The following is an 18879-nucleotide window of genomic DNA, read 5'->3' as shown; positions in this document are numbered from 1 at the left end:
ATTGTAAAAGAGTAGAAGAAAAAGGTGGAAAATGGCAAAAAAAACAAAAAAACAAACAAAAACAATTTCTGATCTTTGAATTAATGTCAAAATTATTGAAATGTTCACTTGCACAGTACTGTTTATTGTACTTTCATTGTAGTTTACATGTTAGTACTTTTGCTTTTAGCATCTCACAACCTCAGTTAAGAAATTATTGCAATGATTTACAAATCTTAAACACATATTTTATTCACACATCGAATAATATATATTTGCCATTTTAAGAAATATACGTAACACATCTGAAACAAACAAGCAAAGCTAGAGCAGGGCCATGTTCCACGCTGTAGCTTCTCCTTTTTTTAACGACAGTCCATAACAGGGCTTTGCAGAGATGTTTGAAGGGGCGGGTGCTAAAAGTCAGAAAGGGGCACATAGAACCAGACAGAATAACAACAACCCACGTTCATCAAGAATCCAATGTGGAATCGAGTCATACTGTATCACTGTCATCAGGTGGGAACAATGCAAAACATAGCCTATGTTTACGTGATAGGGTACAATGCTGTGAATGAATTGCTGCTGCTCCAGCTGCTGATAGAGCTGGGGAGCAGGGTTATGTTGATCTGAGGCTGTAGACACTAAAAAGACCATAGGAGAGATGGTAGCTGATTAAACAAGTGTTATGAGATAACCATAAAATGTAAAGATTGATGACAGCGCTCGGAACCATAAGGCACCATTAAAAAAAAACTGTGGGAAATAAAGTGACACTGAAATATTAGTAAGGCAAAAGACAGGGGTTGTTCTGGTTCGGTAAGAATGCAACAATACAAAAAATGTAACAGAATAATTTGGCCATAATTTGCTATAATATGTTTTTTTCATATTTGAAATATAAATCTAATACAATCTGTTTTTAAATGTATTTTCTTTTAAACAAAGTGTGTTTTTTGAATATTGTAATCCAGAATTATGTGGATATGCATATTAGATCGTTTTTAGTGAAATATAAGCCCCCTATAAAGGCAGGGAAAAGCCCTGTTACTCACTTTAAAACAAAATTTGTTCCCTAAAATGGTGGACAATGCTACAGACACATGACTTCTTTACCCAGTTATCTAGCGGCTAATTACCACTTGTGCAATTAATGAAAGGACAGGTCATGTTTTGTTGTGCAAAACAGGACAGAAAGACAGGGCAGGAGAGGAAGAAGCGAGGTTAGAGTTAAAGGTAAGGACTGCTCATTTAAAACTTACATGTGAGTCCTAATGTTTTTAAGTTAGATATTTGGTTTGTACATGTGACATTATGTTTTTTCATATTGTGAAATCTGCTGCAAATCAAACTGAGGTAGACTAACTATGCTATTTAAACTCTGCATGTCAACGTCTCCCCAGACACCAAAGAAAACATTAAATAATACCTGTGACTGTTCTTGGTCAGTTGTTTTTATAGTCACTATCTAAACTTTTGTTTCTATATGAGGTCATCACATTTTTTATTTCACTATTTTTTTTATATCTTATAAGCACAAAAGAGCACCGTTTTAATTTCAATTGTTATATTTTGTGTAGTGAATTCTTGCTTGATATCTTTTTTGTTGCTATGTTCTTTTGTTTGTTAAAGGTCTAGCATTGACCACAGAAAGAGGCTTCTGTCACAGTACTGTCATTTTATGAAAAACCTCTGTGTGCAACTGATGGTTAAAGAATGGTTAAAATACAACATATCCATTCATTCAGATTTTTTGTATTTTAAGTAGAAAAAATATTGAATGGTCGATTTGATTTAGTATACCAGTGCAATTTTAGGCACTATATGATTGAAAATAACATTTGTTTTTGGAGGTTATTTAAACATATCGTGATTGATATATATATATATATATATATATATATATATATATATATATATATATATATATATATATATATAAAACATGCATCATGATATAGGCAAAAAATATTACGGTATTCAATTTTCCATTATCACCCAGCCCTATATCAAATGGCAAAATGGCCTGCATTTGTATAGCGCTTTTCTAGTCCTTAAGGACCCCAAAGCGCTTTACACTACATTCAGTCATTCACCCATTCACACACACATTCACACACTGGTGATGGCAAGCTACATTGTAGCCACAGCTGCCCTGGGGCACACTGACAGAGGCGAGGTTGCCGGACACAGGCGCCACCGGGCCCTCTGACCATCACCAGTAGGCAAACATGGGGTTAGTATCTTGCCCAAGGATATTTGGCATGCAGCCAGGAGGCAGCCTGTGATCGAACCACCGACCTTCTGATTAGTGACTGACCTGCTCTGCCACCTGAGCTACAGTACCCATAAATCATCAGATATTGAGAGGATCTGTGGAAGAGGATCAGAAGTAACATGATTAGGAGAGCAGATTTAATAATAGCCCCCCAAGTGTTTGTTCTTGAAGTCTGATATACAGCAATGGCAGGAACAGCACTTTGTTTCTTCTCTTGTCTGAACAGTTACTTTATCATAAGTGAATGATGAAATTGTTTTAGTGGTGAATTCAAAGGAAAGCTAAAAATGAAGTAGCTTATCAGCAGGAAATGCATTACAAAAGCTATAATGGAATGCAGTATGTTGGAATTTAGTATACTTGTATCTTTAATACAAATATACTTTATTATTATATCTCACATCACATACTTGTTGTATACATTATTCCACACAGTTAAGTATTGTAGAATAGTTTTAGTCTTTCTCTCTATCTCTTTATGCAGGTCTGACAGGAGGTTGTTGCCGTGGTGTCTCCACATAAGGAGATGCCCAGGAACCTGCAGAAGAAGAACTGTGAGCCAAAGTGCTGGATTCCAGCCAAATAAGGACAACTGCGGCTTTCCTCCAACTATTTATCACACATTTACTTTGTGGGTGTGGAGCTCTTTGTTTGGGTCTCCTAAGCGAAGCAGAGATACACGGCAGCCATTTTAAACTCAAACCTCTGATTGCTTGAATAAAGAAAAGATAAAGTTATAGTTTGAGTTTGGAATGTCTTCTCTTATAAAAGAACCCAACAAATACAAGTAAATGTTGTTTTATTTTCTGGCACTCAAAGAGCAGCCTGAAACACTGATACAAGGCCACGTCACACTTTGCCTCTCCAAAACCTGAAATGGACATACATGCAGATGTTTTAGTAACTTGCAAACATCTGCAACAACAGTAGAGGGAGATATTTTATTGAAATTCAACATGAAAATAATCACAGGAAAGTGTTTTAAAGAGAGATTTACACATTTATATGTATATACATATTAGCATCCTAGTTTTTATTGTTTCTGATTACTAAGGACCTTGAAATGTACTTTATACGTTTTTTGTGGTCACTACCGACTTAAATAAATAAATCTCCCCCTGCTGGTAATGCAACTCCTGCATGCGTATTCCTTTCACAGGTTGGAGAGGCAAAGCATAAAATGCTATGCGTGGGCCAGAGTGTCTATTATATGTTTTGCCATGATATCAGGTTGAACTGGTGGTTATTTGCAATACCTTACTGTTGCCTTTCAATCAGCTTAAAGCAGTCTTGGCCATTCTCCTCTCACCTCTGATATGAACAAGGCTGTTTCACCCAGACAACAGCTGCTAACAGGATGTTTTACCTTTTTAAGAAGATCTGTGCACCCCACAGATGGTTGTATTGGGAAATGTCAATAGATCCGCAGTTTCTAAAATAAACAGACCAGAGTTCAGAGTTCTTTGAATCACCTTTCTTCCCCATTCTGATGCTCAGTTTGAACTTCAGCAGGACATCTTGTATATGTGTCTAAATGCACTGATTGGCTGATTAGATACAGTTAAACATCTACCATTTAAACTGGCTGGTAAGTGTATGTTACACACTGTGTACTCCATTAAATGACAAAAAAGTTATTTGAGAAAAAGAAAACACTGCAGAATGTGTCATCGTATTATCTTGCTCATCAAATGACACAATGACTTTAAAGCACTATTCTTAAGAGTGAGATAATTATTGTACATCTGTTGTGGTAACTGCTTGTTTAAAAAAAGACTTGCCCATTGGAGACACTAAAGACAGTAAAAGATGTGAAATCAACCTTCCGACTGCAGCTCTCAGGGGACTGTCCATTTAAGCACATGAAAGGGGCTCTTCCGACGGACAGGAAAGAACTGGTTTGTCAAGCTGCAGGATCGAGTGTCTCCTCTGGAGGGGCGTATCACTGTCTCGGTCTAAAATTCATACAGGTCTGAGATCTTAAAAACATTTCAAGTAATCCAAACCTGGCCTCACTGAGCAGGAAGGCTTCCAATGCCACGTTATTCCTTCTTGAAAATAAGCAAATTGTATCTTAAGTTCAGCCATCTCAGCACTAAGTGCTAATTAGCCATCCGACTAGCTGTGCTTTCATGTTTCGTTTAGTTTCAGTCCTCCAGCTAACTCGCTCTTTTAGCAGTCAAAAGCATGAATCAAAAAAGACCCCATCACACATTTACACTTTATAGCCAGCTAATGAGGAACATCTCAGCACAACACAACGTGTTCTCTACATTACATTAACACAGCTATGGCTGCTGCTTGCTTTGTCATCTGTATACACAAGGTCCTCACATCTGTCCTGTCTTCATCACTTCTGCATCTGATGTTTCACATCCCACTGTCCACTATGACCAAGCCAGATTTTTGCTTTGAGCTTTGGAGCATGTTTTTTTCCAGTTTTCCTCCTGCCTGCTTTTGGCCTTTCACAAAAACCTGAATTCTGCTCCCTTCTGCTTTGCTTATTTGCCGATTCGTTTTTTAGGAAAAGTCTTTTAGAAGACTAATAAGTCAAAATTATTTTCTCAAAATTTTGACTTATTAATTCAAAATTTTGAGGGAAAGTAATTCGAAATTTCAAGTTAGCACTGCCAATATCAGTAATCTACGTGAATGACGTCATTTCTTTGTTACCCGGAAGCTGAAGGCCTCAGCTACAAATGCTACAGCTAAGCTACCAGTATTAAATCCAGTCATGAATGCACAGATTGCTGAGTATTTTCAGCGTGACTTCAAAATTGATGAGATCCCTGTGTTATTAGCTGAATCCCATGGCGTTACTATCAGCAAACGTACTCGCGAAAGCGCCAATTTGTTGATCGGTTTTGAGTTATTAACTAGAAATTTTGAGAAAAGTAACTTGAAATTTTGAGTTATGTTTCTCCAAATGTCGAGTTAATAAGTCAAAATTTCAAAAAAAATAACTCGAAATTTCGAGTTATGGATACTTAGTGGCGGAAACGGGCTTCCATATCCATTACACATGAACATTCACTTCACGTTTCATTCGCTTTATGGAATCTTTCTTCAATTACATTTTATTAGCCCCTTCTCACAAGAACATTATATTTAGCATAATGCCTTTTAATACAGTTATATGGGATTACTTTCTTTTACTTTGTCTTTAAACGTCAATCTTTGTCAATCACAATGCATTCAATATAACATTCTTTTATTTAATCACACATTTTTAAATTCAGAGATTCTTCTAGTTAGTAGCTGGCTCATGTGTGTCGCTCCCACTCACTCCACCTAAGTTACTACTTTACACCCTCACACACTAATGTTTTAAGTTGGAATCTCAAACAACTTATAGGTCTTGTCAATTTACACCACGTGGTGGCTTTGGGAGACAGTAACCAAATCTGACAAAGATATGAGAGCCAAATTGAAATGCCAGTTTGGATTAAATGCTACAGCATCTCATGCACTGCCCTGTATAAAGGGATTGGAAGCCTGCACTAAGCTGTCTAATTGAAAAATTGAATTGAAATTTGTTATTGACTTTTCCAGCTTTATCTGTACAGAACAATGTAATTTACCTTCTAACATCACAACCTCCATGTGAGATAATGTAAAATAATGAGTCTGAACATAACTGTTTCCAACTAAAGGTTGTACATAGCATGGAAATCAAATGATCACTTGCCATTTCTTTAAAGAATGGAAGACAAAAGTAGACAAATGATAAACTTTTAATTACAAATTCCTTACTACAGGCACAGAATAGATTTCAGATAAAGTTCAACTTCATTGTTAGTTGTAGGCTTTGCATATGGAAGTCACAAAAGACTGTCTTAGTTAATATTACTTCTTGGTTGCATATTGCCACATACCACAATAACACTCACCAGTGGTTCAGCCAAATATGAGGACCTAGAAACTAGTGCTGTTCAATATAACGATATATATCGCATGACGATATAACTACGTCTATCGTTTCCTATTACGCTATCGTTTGTTTCGTGGTGTCGTAAAATAAACTGTTTACAGCAATGTCTTGATGCATTCTCAATCATCCAGGAAAATAAATGTCCAAAAGTTGATTCTGTTCATCTGGACGTAGCGTTTTCTGGTGACTTCTTCAGTCTCAGCTGACTGCAGGTTTCCCCAATCTTATAAACAGTACATTTGCAAAATGACTGAAACCAGCCCAATGAATGATCAATGGTCATGAGAATTTGCATAATTAGGATTAAGGAACTGACCTCACAGCCCATTGTTCCTTCAGTGGGCTGGTTTCAGTCATTATGCAAATGTACTGTTTATAAGATTGGGGAAACCTGCAGTCAGCTGAGACTAAAGAAGTCACTTGGATGAGTGACGAAACGTTTCTCCCAGAAAACGCTACGTCCAGATGAACAGAATCAACTTTTGGATGTTTACAGCAATATTTTTTTTCATCGTTTTGATGGTCACTGTAGTGGCTATATTAATTTCTTAAAGTTCTCTCTTTCTCTTATATTTAATATAACCACACTATGGACGGACAAGCACCTGTTTTTACGTGTTGTCGTTAGCAGCAATGACGGTAAAACCATCGCGTGGCTCCGCTGTCCGCTTGTTTTCCGCATAAACCTTTCACAATAAAACTCAACATCCTGTTGAGACTTTTCAAAATAAACTGAATCACGGGAAAGAGTCTGCAGATAGTTTGCGGATGAGAAGCAAAAAAGAGCCGTGAAGCGCTAAAAAAATAAACCTTAGACTCAAACTTTGAAAGACAATTTGTCTAAAAATGTATAGTTTCATACATCGGTTAAAACACTCGACTCCAGTTGGAAACACTTTATGCAAGGTGAGTTGCCCAAGATTCACAGAATTTACAAAAATTGGGTGTTTTTTGTTGTTGTTGTTTTATATATATATATATATATATATATATATATATATATATATATATATATATATATATAAAATGAAGTTTGAGTCATAAAAAAAAAGAATTTACAAAGAATGTTACATTTTTGTGATTTATATTGTTATCAGGACAATAAATGTCTTATATCGGAATATGAGATTTTGGTCATATCGCACAGCCCTACTACAACAGATCATTGCTCATTCTGGGAAATGATCTGCAAACCACAGTGGTTCATAAAAAATCCAGATGTTTTACCAGCTTAAACCGAGATTTGACAGATACCAAACATAATTTTTAGCAAGTGAACAGATTTCTTTTAAAGTTACAATGCTTTTTAAATTTTCAAGCATTGTAGTGTAGTAGTATACACAATCTGAGGAATTAGCTAAGACGGGTTTAGTAAAGTAACTTAATGCAATCAAATCAAAATTAAATGGAATAAAATGCTCTTAAATGTATATTAAACTTGATTGATCTAACAATAACTATTCAAAGCTCAAAAACACTGCAGTAGAATCATGGAGACTTTATCTCAACCTTGTTGTGTTGTAGATAACAAGAAAAATGCAAGTGCTGCTGAGAATTATTCGAAATAAACTGCTTGGAAAAACTAAATTAAAAACCAATTAGCCAAGACATTTAAAAACTAGACTGCTAGTATTCTGAACTTTTTCTAATGGCTCGAATAATGGTCCATTTTAGTTAACAGTTATCACACAGGTGCATCTTTTGAAATTTAAAGCATCACATCTTAGATGAGGCGGTGATGGCTGAGGCTCCAGGACGGCTGTAAATGTGCAAAGTGGCATCCTGAAAAGGGACAGAGTAAAAAAAACAAAACACAAATGAGATCAGATACAAAAAAAACAAACAATTCAATTCAATTCAATTCAATTTTATTTATATAGCGCCAAATCACAACAAATGTCGCCTCAAGGCGCTTCATAGATACAGAGAAAAGCCCAACAATCATATGACCCCCTGTGAGCAAGCACTTTGGCGACAGTGGGAAGGAAAAACTCCCTTTTAACAGGAAGAAACCTCCGGCAGAACCAGGCTCAGGGAGGGGCGGCCATCTGCTGCGACCGGTTGGGGTGAGAGAAGGAAGACAGGATAAAAGACATGCTGTGGAAGAGAGACAGAGATTAATAACAGATACGATTCAATACAGAGAGGTCTGTTAACACATAGTGAGTGAGAAAGGTGACTGGAAAGGAAAAACTCAATGCATCATGGGAATCCCCCGGCAGCCTACATCTATTGCAGCATAACTAAGGGAGGATTCAGGGTCACCTGGTCCAGCCCTAACTATATGCTTTAGCAAAAAGGAAAGTTTTAAGCCTAATCTTAAAAGTAGAGATAGTGTCTGTCTCCCGAATCCAAACTGGAAGCTGGTTCCACAGAAGAGGGGCCTGAAAACTGAAGGCTCTCCCTCCCATTCTACTTTTAAATACTCTAGGAACAACAAGTAGGCCTGCAGAGCGAGAGCGAAGTGCTCTAATAGGGTGATATGGTACTACAAGGTCATTAAGATAAGATGGGGCCTGATTATTTAAGACCTTGTATGTGAGGAGCAGGATTTTGAATTCAATTCTGGATTTAACAGGAAGCCAATGAAGGGAAGCCAAAACAGGAGAAATATGCTCTCTCTTTCTAGTCCCTGTCAGTACTCTTGCTGCAGCATTTTGGATTAACTGAAGGCTTTTCAGTGAGTTTTTTGGACATCCTGATAATAATGAATTGCAGTAGTCCAGCTTGGAAGTAATAAATGCATGAACTAGTTTTTCAGCGTCACTCTGAGACAGGATATTTCTAATTTTAGAGATGTTGCGCAAATGGAAGAACGCAGTCTTACATATTTGTTTAATATGTGCGTTGAAGGACATATCCTGGTCAAAAATGACTCCAAGGTTCCTCACAGTGTTACTGGAGGCCAAGATAATGCCATCCAGAGTAAGAATCTGGTTAGATACCATATTTCTAAGCTTTTCAGCGCCGAGTACAATGACCTCAGTTTTATCTGAGTTAAGAAGCAGAAAGTTAGTGGCCATCCAAGTCTTTATGTCTTTAAGACATTCCTGCAGTTTAACTAATTGGTGTGTGTTATCTGGCTTCATGGACAGATAGAGCTGGGTGTCATCTGCATAGCAGTGAAAATGTATGCTATGTCTTCTAATGATGCTGCCTAGGGGAAGCATGTATAATGTAAACAGAATTGGTCCTAGCACTGAACCCTGTGGAACTCCATAATTAACCTCAGTGTGTGAAGAGGACTCTCCATTTACATGCACAAATTGGAGTCTATTAGATAGATATGATACAAACCACTGCAGTGCAATACCTGTAATACCTACAGCATGTTCTAATCGCTCTAATAGGATATTATGGTCAACAGTATCGAATGCTGCACTAAGGTCAAGAAGGACAAGCACAGAGATGAGTCCACTGTCAGAGGCCATAAGAAGATCATTTGTAACCTTCACTAAAGCTGTTTCTGTGCTGTGATGAACTCTGAAACCTGACTGAAACTCTTCAAATAAACCATTCCTCTGCAGATGATCTGTTAGCTGTTTGACAACTACTCTTTCAAGGATTTTTGATATGAAAGGAAGGTTGGAGATTGGCCTATAATTAGCTAAGACTGCTGGGTCTAGAGATGGCTTTTTGAGTAAAGGTTTAACTGCAGCCACCTTGAAGGCCTGTGGTACATAGCCGATTATTAGAGATAGGTTGATCATATATAAGATCGAAGAATTAATCAATGGCAGGACTTCTTTGAGCAGTTTTGTAGGAATGGGGTCTAAAAGACACGTTGATGGTCTGGAGGAAGTAATTATTGAAGTTAACTCAGAAAGATCAATTGGAGAAAAAGAGTCTAACTTAACATCAATGAAACTAAGAGTAGCTGTAGATAATATTACATCTGTGGGATGATTATTGGTAATTTTTTCTCTAATGATAAAAATTTTATTTGTGAAGAAGTTCATGAAGTCATCACTAGTTAACGTTAAAGGGATGGTTGGCTCAAAAGAGCTCTAACAACACAACAGGAGAAGAACACAACACATAACAACAATGCTCAGTAACCAGTGTATCTAAGAGCAGACTACAGCAACCTCCCTGAACAGGGTCCAGTATTCATTACAGTGGTAGACATCCAAGAAAGAGACTCAAGTATGAAAAGTTGGACAGCACCAAGCCCTGACACGATTCATGCCTACTGGCTAAAGAAGCCAACTACATGAGTGTCTAGCAGCACAAATGAACCAGCTACTAGTCAAAGAGAGAGACCCAGAATAGCTAACGAAGGCTGGACAGTGCTGATCCCCAAGGACCTCCAGAAGGTAACAGTCCCATACAACTACCAACTAATAACCAGGCTCAGTACCACATGGAAGCTCCTGTCCGGCATCATTGCAGCTAACATGAAAAGGCACATGGGTTAGAGCGTCAAGCAAGTCATGAGGAGTCAGCTGAACGTTAAGAACAACGCCTATGCCCTGTCCGTGATCAGGTACCCTGCTGGGATAATAAGAGTTAAAGCACTTTATTGTCATTGTAGTTATACAACAAAATTTGTTTGGTGGCTCACAGAGGCCAGCAGCAATAAAACAAGATGAAGAATAGTAACATAATAACCAAGTAAACGTAGTAAATGTAGTAAGTAAAAAGAAGACACTTAGCACAGTAAGTAAAAAAGAAAAAGAAATAATAGTAGTTGGCCAAAGGAGGAGATAGAAGCCACTGACATCAAGACCAGGAAGCTCCTGACCATGCATGGAGGGTTTCACCCCAAGTCCAGCACCCTGATACTGTATGCTAAGGAGGCCGGGGACTAGTTAGTGCCATTACCATAGTCCAGGATGAGATAACAAACATCAACGAATATGTCAGGGAAAAGGCTCCAACCCACCGCGTGCTCAGTGAATACCTCAAGCAGCAGAAACCCAAGAAAGAGGAGGAAAAGGAGGAACCATCATGGATGGATAGGCCTCTGCACAGTATGTACCACCCGCAGATAAAGGAAGTGGCTGACAGCCAGAAATCCTACCAGAGGCTGGACAAAGCTGGACTGAAAGACAGCACAGAGGCAATAATCATGGCAGCACAGGAACAAGCTCTGAGCACAAGATCCACAGAGACTGGGGTCTATCACACCGGGCAAGACCCACACATCTGTGCCGAATATGGCCTGGAAGTCCCGAGGTCAAAATGGAAGATCCCCTAGGGTGGCGGAGAATGACTGAGCTAAGATCCTGTGGGATATAACCGGACAACCGGACATAGTGGTTGTAGACAAGCAGAGGAAAATTGCCGTAGTGAATGGAAGAAGGAAGAAGGAAGCTCGAGAAATACCAAGGGCTCAGAGAAGAGCTCGAGAAAAATGTGAAGTGTGAAGATAACAGTGGTCCCAGTGGTAATCAGAGCACATATATACAAACATATACACACATACCTTTTTGGCCTCTGCATTGTACTTCTTGAGAAGAGTCTCAACTCTGTTTCCATAGTCTGGATGCACAGCCTTCAAATTCTCGACCTGCGAGACACAGAAGAAAAATATTAGTCCTGGAGGATAGCAGGTTCTTTAAAAAACACATTCTCTCCATCTCCTATAAGCCACGAAGAATAAACATTCAGTAAATGCTATTGTTGCGTTTTAGATTACATTTATCAATAAGCACAACATCTTTCCTGAAACCTCATATTCCAAAAAGCACAAACTATGAGCAACAGCTAAGTGAGAGACTGTAGTGCTTGGACTCACCATGCGTTTCTGGATGAAGAGCTGGGCTTCTTTTAGAAACCCTGCCATGTTCTGGCAAAGTCTCTGTCGCTCCTCCTCATTCAGGACCTGAGTGTAGAAGGTGCGAACCTGCAAAAAACACACAGGTTTATTCTCTAGAGGAAAAAGGAACTAATCTGAAACAGATTTTGACTCAGAAGCATCAACTTGATTTCAAGTCTTTAAAAAATAGAAAGAAAAAAAACCCATCCTATGACACTTTCTGTTTATTACTAGTAAGAATTAGCTTTGACTATAGTTCCTTCCAAGATGAGGCCGATAAACCAGAAACCAGAGTGCAGTAACAGGAAGAAAAAGCCACTAAAACTAAATCTACATATTTCCATTACCCTTTAAAAAATGAACAACAATTTCATCTTATCATTCGATCCACTGTTCATATTAAATACAGATTTATGCAGCTTTTTAATATTATCAAATCTGAAAATGCCTGGGCCTCAGACACTCTGTGTCAGACGCCTACAGATCCTGTTCAATCATCATTACCTGTGTGACATTGTCTTCATCTGAGCTGTTGTAACGAGCAACATCTGCAGACACTTGGAACTTGGACTCCATAAACTGAGGCTGAGTCTCTGGGGCACTGAAGCTGTTAGGGTAGTAGTTTGGAGCGCCACCTGGAGGTCAAACAAAAACACTGGTGAGGCAGTGAAGGAAAGAAAGAAAAAATGAACAGACGAGATGTTTGTGGAAAACCATAATTCAATTCAATTCAATTCAATTTTATTTATATAGCGCCAAATCACAACAAATTTCGCCTCAAGGCGCTTCATAGATACAGAGAAAAGCCCAACAATCATATGACCCCCTATGAGCAAGCACTTTGGCGACAGTGGGAAGGAAAAACTCCCTTTTAACAGGAAGAAACCTCCGGCAGAACCAGGCTCAGGGAGGGGCGGCCATCTGCTGCGACCGGTTGGGGTGAGAGAAGGAAGACAGGATAAAGACATGCTGTGGAAGAGAGACAGAGATTAATAACAGATACGATTCAATACAGAGAGGTCTGTTAATACATAGTGAGTGAGAAAGGTGACTGGAAAGGAAAAACTCAATGCATCATGGGAATCCCCCGGCAGCCTACATCTATTGCAGCATAACTAAGGGAGGATTCAGGGTCACCTGGTCCAGCCCTAACTATATGCTTTAGCAAAAAGGAAGGTTTTAAGCCTAATCTTAAAAGTAGAGATAGTGTCTGTCTCCTGAATCCAAACTGGAAGCTGGTTCCACAGAAGAGGGGCCTGAAAACTGAAGGCTCTCCCTCCCATTCTACTTTTAAATACTCTAGGAACAACAAGTAGGCCTGCAGAGCGGGAGCGAAGTGCTCTAATAGGGTGATATGGTACTACAAGGTCATTAAGATAAGATGGGGCCTGATTATTTAAGACCTTGTATGTAATATATATAATCAGTGACTATATTGATGACATACGTTATTCACACATCTACCACTGTACAATACCGAAATGTAGCAATAAAATTAATGTTTTATCGCTAGTTTTTACATTTTGTGCACAATGTAGATGACTGTGGTTATGCATGTAATGTCCATGTTATAAAATTATTTCTAATTATTTTATATAATAAGGGTGTTTTTGGATGACTAAGATTTTTTAAAACACCATCACTGATCGTCTACTTCAAAGGTGATATGCACTTGTGTATATGTCACAGAACTCAGTATAAATAAACTGTAACACTACCTGGATTAAAATGACAGGATTACTCAAGATTCATTTCTGAGCCACAGGTACCAGACCTGATCACGTCTCACCTTGGTTGTCATGCATGCACATCGGACCGTCACGCTGGTAGTTGGCCACACGAGCCCTGAAGGGGCAGTTGACAGGGATCTGCAGGTAGTTCGCCCCCAGCCGGTGACGATGCGTGTCTGGGTAGGAGAAGAGGCGACCCTAGACAAAGAACATGGAGGACAGAGCTCAATACCAACCTAGCTTTTCTTCATTCCCCCCTAGCTTGTCAAATCTGCCATAATGTCACCTGCAGCATCTTGTCAGGGCTGGGCTCGATGCCTGGTGGCATGTTGCTTGGGTCAAAGGCCGACTGCTCCACCTCTGCAAAGTAGTTGACTGGGTTCCTGTTCAGAACCAGTTTGCCCACAGGGATCAGTGGGTATTCTTTATGTGACCAAACCTGCACCGCGAATAAAATTTACAAATCACAAAAGTCATCTGTGATTTTCAAATGAGCACGTCATTATTTAGAGACATCCTGTGATAATATGGACGTTTTTGGAAAACAAGTTAACAAGTCACTGCACATTTATGTCACGTATTACTTTATAACTCAGATGTTTTCTGTTGTGCAGAACTGCAGTACCTTTGTAAGATCAAACGGGTTGAACCGGAACTTCTCAGCCTGCTCAAAGGTCATGACCTGGATGTAAAAGGTCCAGGATGGGTAGTTTCCATTAGCAATAGCATTGAACAGGTCTGCAATTCCATAATCTGGGTTGGTGGCTGCCAGGCGGTCTGCCTCTTCCACCGTCAAATTCTTTATTCCTTGATCCGTCTAAAAAATTCATTTAAAACAATGAAGTCAGAGATGGCAGAACACGCAACATAACAGCTAATAAAGCGGACCTCAGGCAGACCTTATAGTGGAATTTGCAGTAGACACGTTCACCATTGGCATTGACCAGTTTGAAGGTGTGAGAGCCGTAGCCATTCATGTGACGGTGGCCATCAGGCAAACCTCGATCGCTGAACAAGAAAGACACCTGCACAGGAGACAAGAGAAGACAAGACCATGAAAACAACTACAAGGGTTTCTGTTCCAATCACTGTCAATGATGACTAAACTAACTAAATGACTAAAGACAGCGAGCAACAGTGCACAGAAAGACTTAATTACTTGAAAATATTCTTTATCCTAAATGTGTATTTTAGAAACACCTCAGGTGACATGACATCACACTAGACTTTTCAGTATCAGGCTCAGCAGCATCTACCTGATGCAGACTCTCGGGCCTCAAACTCCAGAAGTCCCACACCATGTCAGGGTCTTTCATGTGGGTTTGGGGATTGCGCTTCTGGGAATGGACGAAGGATGGGAACTGCACGAGATTAACGAGATATCAATATAAAACAATGTACACTTGACTGATATTAGCACAAGTGTTGTGAGGAATGCGTCTCTGGTCTTAAATATCTTACATTAGGAATAACAAGCTTGGCTTTCATAAACTTTGAGTTAAACTAAGAGTGTAAACACCCAATGTTAGATATTTAATGTAAAAACAAAAAAAAAACATACAAAACTGAAAAAACTAGATCTACAATCTGTTCCTGGAGGAATTATTTACATGTTAAAAAATGAATAAATTAAAAAAATAAAGTACTGCTGTAACACTACAACTCTCTGACACAAAATTATACAAATCTGTAACATTACGGTCTGCCCAGACACATGCGTCCCTACACCCACTCACCAGCATGGCATCCCTGATGAAGAAAATTGGGGTATTGTTGCCCGTCAGGTCCCAGTTGCCATCTTCAGTGTAAAACTTGACAGCAAAACCTCGAGGGTCACGCACAGTGTCTGCAGATCCAGCCTCTCCAGCTGGGATATTAAAAAACAAACAAACAAACCAAAAGACAGCAACTCCTCAAAAATCAATGACGTAATATGGTTAACTATTTTAAACTAAATTTGGAGGCAGTGTGTACCATCTGCAACTTACAGCCAGTAGCATTGTTGAAAGTTACCTTTAATGTCCCTTCCGGTGTCACACAAATCAAGATGTTAAGTACACCACTTACCATCACATGGCCAGCTTCTTACAATGAACACTCCTTTAACAAATAACCACTTTTACTCACACTTTGCATTTAAAAGTTTGTTTTGCAACTCATTTTCAAAACATTTTCAGCAGTAAATCGTTATCATCATCTTCTATTGTTGCATTTTTCTGAAACATTCAATATAACGTTTTAATTGTCCATATTATTTTCCTTGAATAACTGTCTTCAGCAGACATGAACATGTTGTGAGAAGATTAAGGGCTCATATAATCCAGGAGTATATTTTTAAACATTCCTGTTTCATATTTAAACTGTCCTGACAGTTTAAATATAAGTGTAGTCAAAGTTCTGAGGCAAACTCCATTCCATGCACAATTCTGAATAATATATATTGTTTTTTAATTGAAATATAAAATATGCTGAAAGCAGATGGAGGACTGTGAAGAAGTGGTGTACATTTGTGATGTAGCAAATCCTCGGTGATCCCCAGGCCACGAAAACATGGAAAGCAACATAATCTTTAGGCCACTATGTCAGAGCTCTGTGGATAACATTTTCCCCCATTAAGAATCGCCTGAAAGCCACTGATGGTCCTTAGTTACATCAATTTAAGCTGCTAGCTAAAACCCCAGCACTGTCCAAAGCTGAGCTGTCCCTCTCCTGCTACCTGCAAATATCAATGAGTCATACGAGTGTAAGGACCTAGAGTGCAGTCCAGTGGTGCTACTATAGATTTCAATAGCAAGAGTCCAAACTATCACATCAAAAACTGTGTAAACAGGGAAGAATAACCCCCCCCCCCCCCCCCCCCCCCCCAAGCAAATCTGTAAACAAGGCGAACAAGGCGTTCTTACCCACAGTGGAGAAGCGGACAGCAATTGGTGTAGTCTTGCCGACATGCTCAAACACTTTGGCTTTGCAGTAGCGAGTGATGTCATGAGTGACCTCAAAGTAGCCAAATGCCCCTGAATAATGGAGAAAAAATGAAAATAAATACAAATTTTAAAAGACATGTCTGCTAATATAAGCTTCACAAATTTTGAGTTCTTGTATTTACTTTATTTATCATGAGGACAAATCTAAGACTCAAGTTGTTTGGGTCTTAGTTTGCTCGTAGGCCAACAAACAACTCGTTCAACGTCTGTCCAAAGTCTGAAGCCCTAATCTGTAAACCCTGTAAAGATTAACAATTGTTCAGAGTTAATCCACAAATAAGCAGGATCCACATTTCCTTTTAGACCACTTTATTGGTTGTTTTGTTTAACTTTGCACTTTAATGCAGTCATTTGTAGCCATCTGCCAGCACCAGAATACAATTCTTGACTAAATTTGCACATAAATTTGAACACTTTCCAATGTTAAGGCTCAGGCCCTTGCTTTATCTCAGACATAAGTGCACCACATGCCTGCTGTTAAAAGGCTCAGTAATTCTAGTGTTAAACACTGGCAATCTTTGGTGTCAGGAGCTGAATACACAACTTAGTAACTCTGTATTTGTGGCATTCTAGTTCATGTTAAATGTCCAAATACTCAAAACTCGTGACCACAGGTGCGGGTGACAACGCAGATCAACGGGTACGCACAGCTCTCTCTTCACCACGACGAATGGGTACAGCGTCTACTTTACTGCAACCGCAGCACCAATCTGTCTGCTCAGCTCTTGCTCCCCTCACTCATGAACAAGACCCCAAGATACTTAAGCTCGTCCACTTGAGGCAGGTACACGCCCTGACACGGGCACTCCACCGTTTTCACTCAAAGCTTTTTTGTTAGCCTGTTAGTCAGCGAATACAAATAACATTTTTTTAACCTTTTCTTACACACGATCAGCAGTAGTTTGTGTGCACTTTTGCACTGCTATAACAAAGGGACAGCAAATCAGATAAAAAGAGCATCATGACTACAGCACAATGCCTTACCTGCCCCTTTGGCATGGACCACTCTCTCTGGGATTCGTTCACGGTCAAAGTGGGCCATCTCGTCCGTGAAGACAACATCTTGAACCAGCAGCGGCCCTCTTGGCCCTGCAGTCTGCAAGTTCAATTTGTCTCCCACTGGATTGCCACCGCCTGTGGTCAGCACATCTGGTTTCTAATAATAGACACATTAAAAACAAAACAAAGAAAAAACACAACACACATACAAAAAAACAGAAAAAGCATTAAATATATACATCTTGAAGAAAGACTACAAGAACACTAATACACGACAACTGTCCTTTTCTGCTACTTTAACCTGATGATTCCAGTAAAGAAACAAAATCGGTGCAGTTAGTTAATTACTTAATTAATCAAACTAACAACACATGATGGCGATTTTGAATGAGGAGTTAAAAAATGCAAACTGTGTTAAGCATAAAAAATAACACGTGTATACAACGGTGCAGTTTGGCATGTGTCTATCTTACTATTATCTTACTATCATAACAATTACTATGTGCTGTTCAGACACATCTCTTTCACAGCTGGTTCGCGTGTTTGTTTTTTTTAGTGCCCAAAAGGTCTCAGATGTGTAGTCACCTACTCGATTTCTTTGAAGGACGTTGGCTAAAAACAATTAAACAGTAATTCTAGCAAGTAAGCCCTTTACAAAACAAAGTTATATGTCTGAATATAATCGTCTACTGAACAATAGGTCTCTCAAAAAGCTATCTTAAATCGCCCATTTCCAATTCATCACCGCGCAAAACCAAAAAAAAAAAAATGCATAGACCTGAGAGCCTCTATTCGCCTTCCATGTCTTCATTTGGTCGGTAGCTTTATCTCTGTTGTCAGCCATCTCGACAGCTCAGCGTTTGGACCACACACTACTTGGAATAAAACTCTTTATCCTGACTCCAGAAAAGAACATTTCTTCTTGGACCTTGCCTGCGATGGTCCCGCCCCTCTTACGCCCCTCTATACTGATTTGCTCACAGAGTAGCAAACAAAGTTGGTCAGGGGTATGTTTACTAGTGATGGACAGATGAAGCTTCATAAAGCACTGAAGCTTTTCATCCAATTGGTTCACCCCAGCGCAAAGCGTCTTGAAGCTTCATTTGCTCTAGTAGGACATCTACTGGACGTAAAAATATTAATTGGCATGAATTTGAAGAGTGTGGCATTTTGCACACAGCTTGTAAATGTCAACAACAAAAGGAGCGTGTAAAACA

At 39.1% G+C, this 18879-nt stretch overlaps 1 protein-coding gene across 2 annotated transcripts; it reads right to left on the bottom strand.

The window, feature by feature from the left end:
* Positions 1-5973: 5973 nt before the first annotated feature.
* LOC146515154 (catalase-like) lies at positions 5974-18591 on the bottom strand. Of its 2 annotated transcripts, XR_014875177.1 has the most exons (14): positions 18441-18591; positions 17648-17819; positions 16583-16693; positions 15416-15546; positions 14936-15040; positions 14579-14704; positions 14305-14496; positions 13966-14118; positions 13739-13877; positions 12454-12584; positions 11929-12036; positions 11617-11700; positions 7687-7970; positions 5974-7545 (listed from the first exon to the last, which is right to left on the bottom strand). XR_014875177.1 is itself a non-coding variant. In XM_085167119.1 (13 exons), the coding sequence occupies exons 1-13, from the start codon at positions 18504-18506 to the stop codon at positions 7905-7907; spliced, it is 1584 nt and encodes a 527-aa protein (XP_085023245.1). In that variant the 5' UTR covers positions 18507-18591; the 3' UTR covers positions 5974-7904. The 2 variants fall into 2 exon arrangements, 1 of the variants encoding a protein (XP_085023245.1); XM_085167119.1 differs by having other exon boundaries at positions 5974-7970.
* Between the last annotated feature and the right edge of the window lie 288 nt (positions 18592-18879).

The sequence above is a fragment of the Neolamprologus multifasciatus genome, chromosome 7, assembly GCF_963576455.1.
Source record: "Neolamprologus multifasciatus chromosome 7, fNeoMul1.2, whole genome shotgun sequence".
Classification (NCBI taxonomy): Eukaryota; Metazoa; Chordata; class Actinopteri; order Cichliformes; family Cichlidae; genus Neolamprologus; species Neolamprologus multifasciatus.
Note: the sequence above shows the minus strand (reverse complement) of the source record. Positions and strands in the feature narration are given on the sequence as shown.

Excerpts from the sequence above, each read along its gene's own strand:
- LOC146515154 (XM_085167119.1), bottom strand. The coding sequence starts at position 18,506 with ATGGCTGACAACAGAGATAAAGCTACCGACCAAATGAAGACATGGAAG. Across the intron at positions 16,694-17,647 it reads GGTCCATGCCAAAGGGGCAG|GGGCATTTGGCTACTTTGAG; the intron begins GTAAGGCATTGT and ends TCCATTATTCAG. Across the intron at positions 12,585-13,738 it reads GTGCATGCATGACAACCAAG|GTGGCGCTCCAAACTACTAC; the intron begins GTGAGACGTGAT and ends TTTGACCTCCAG.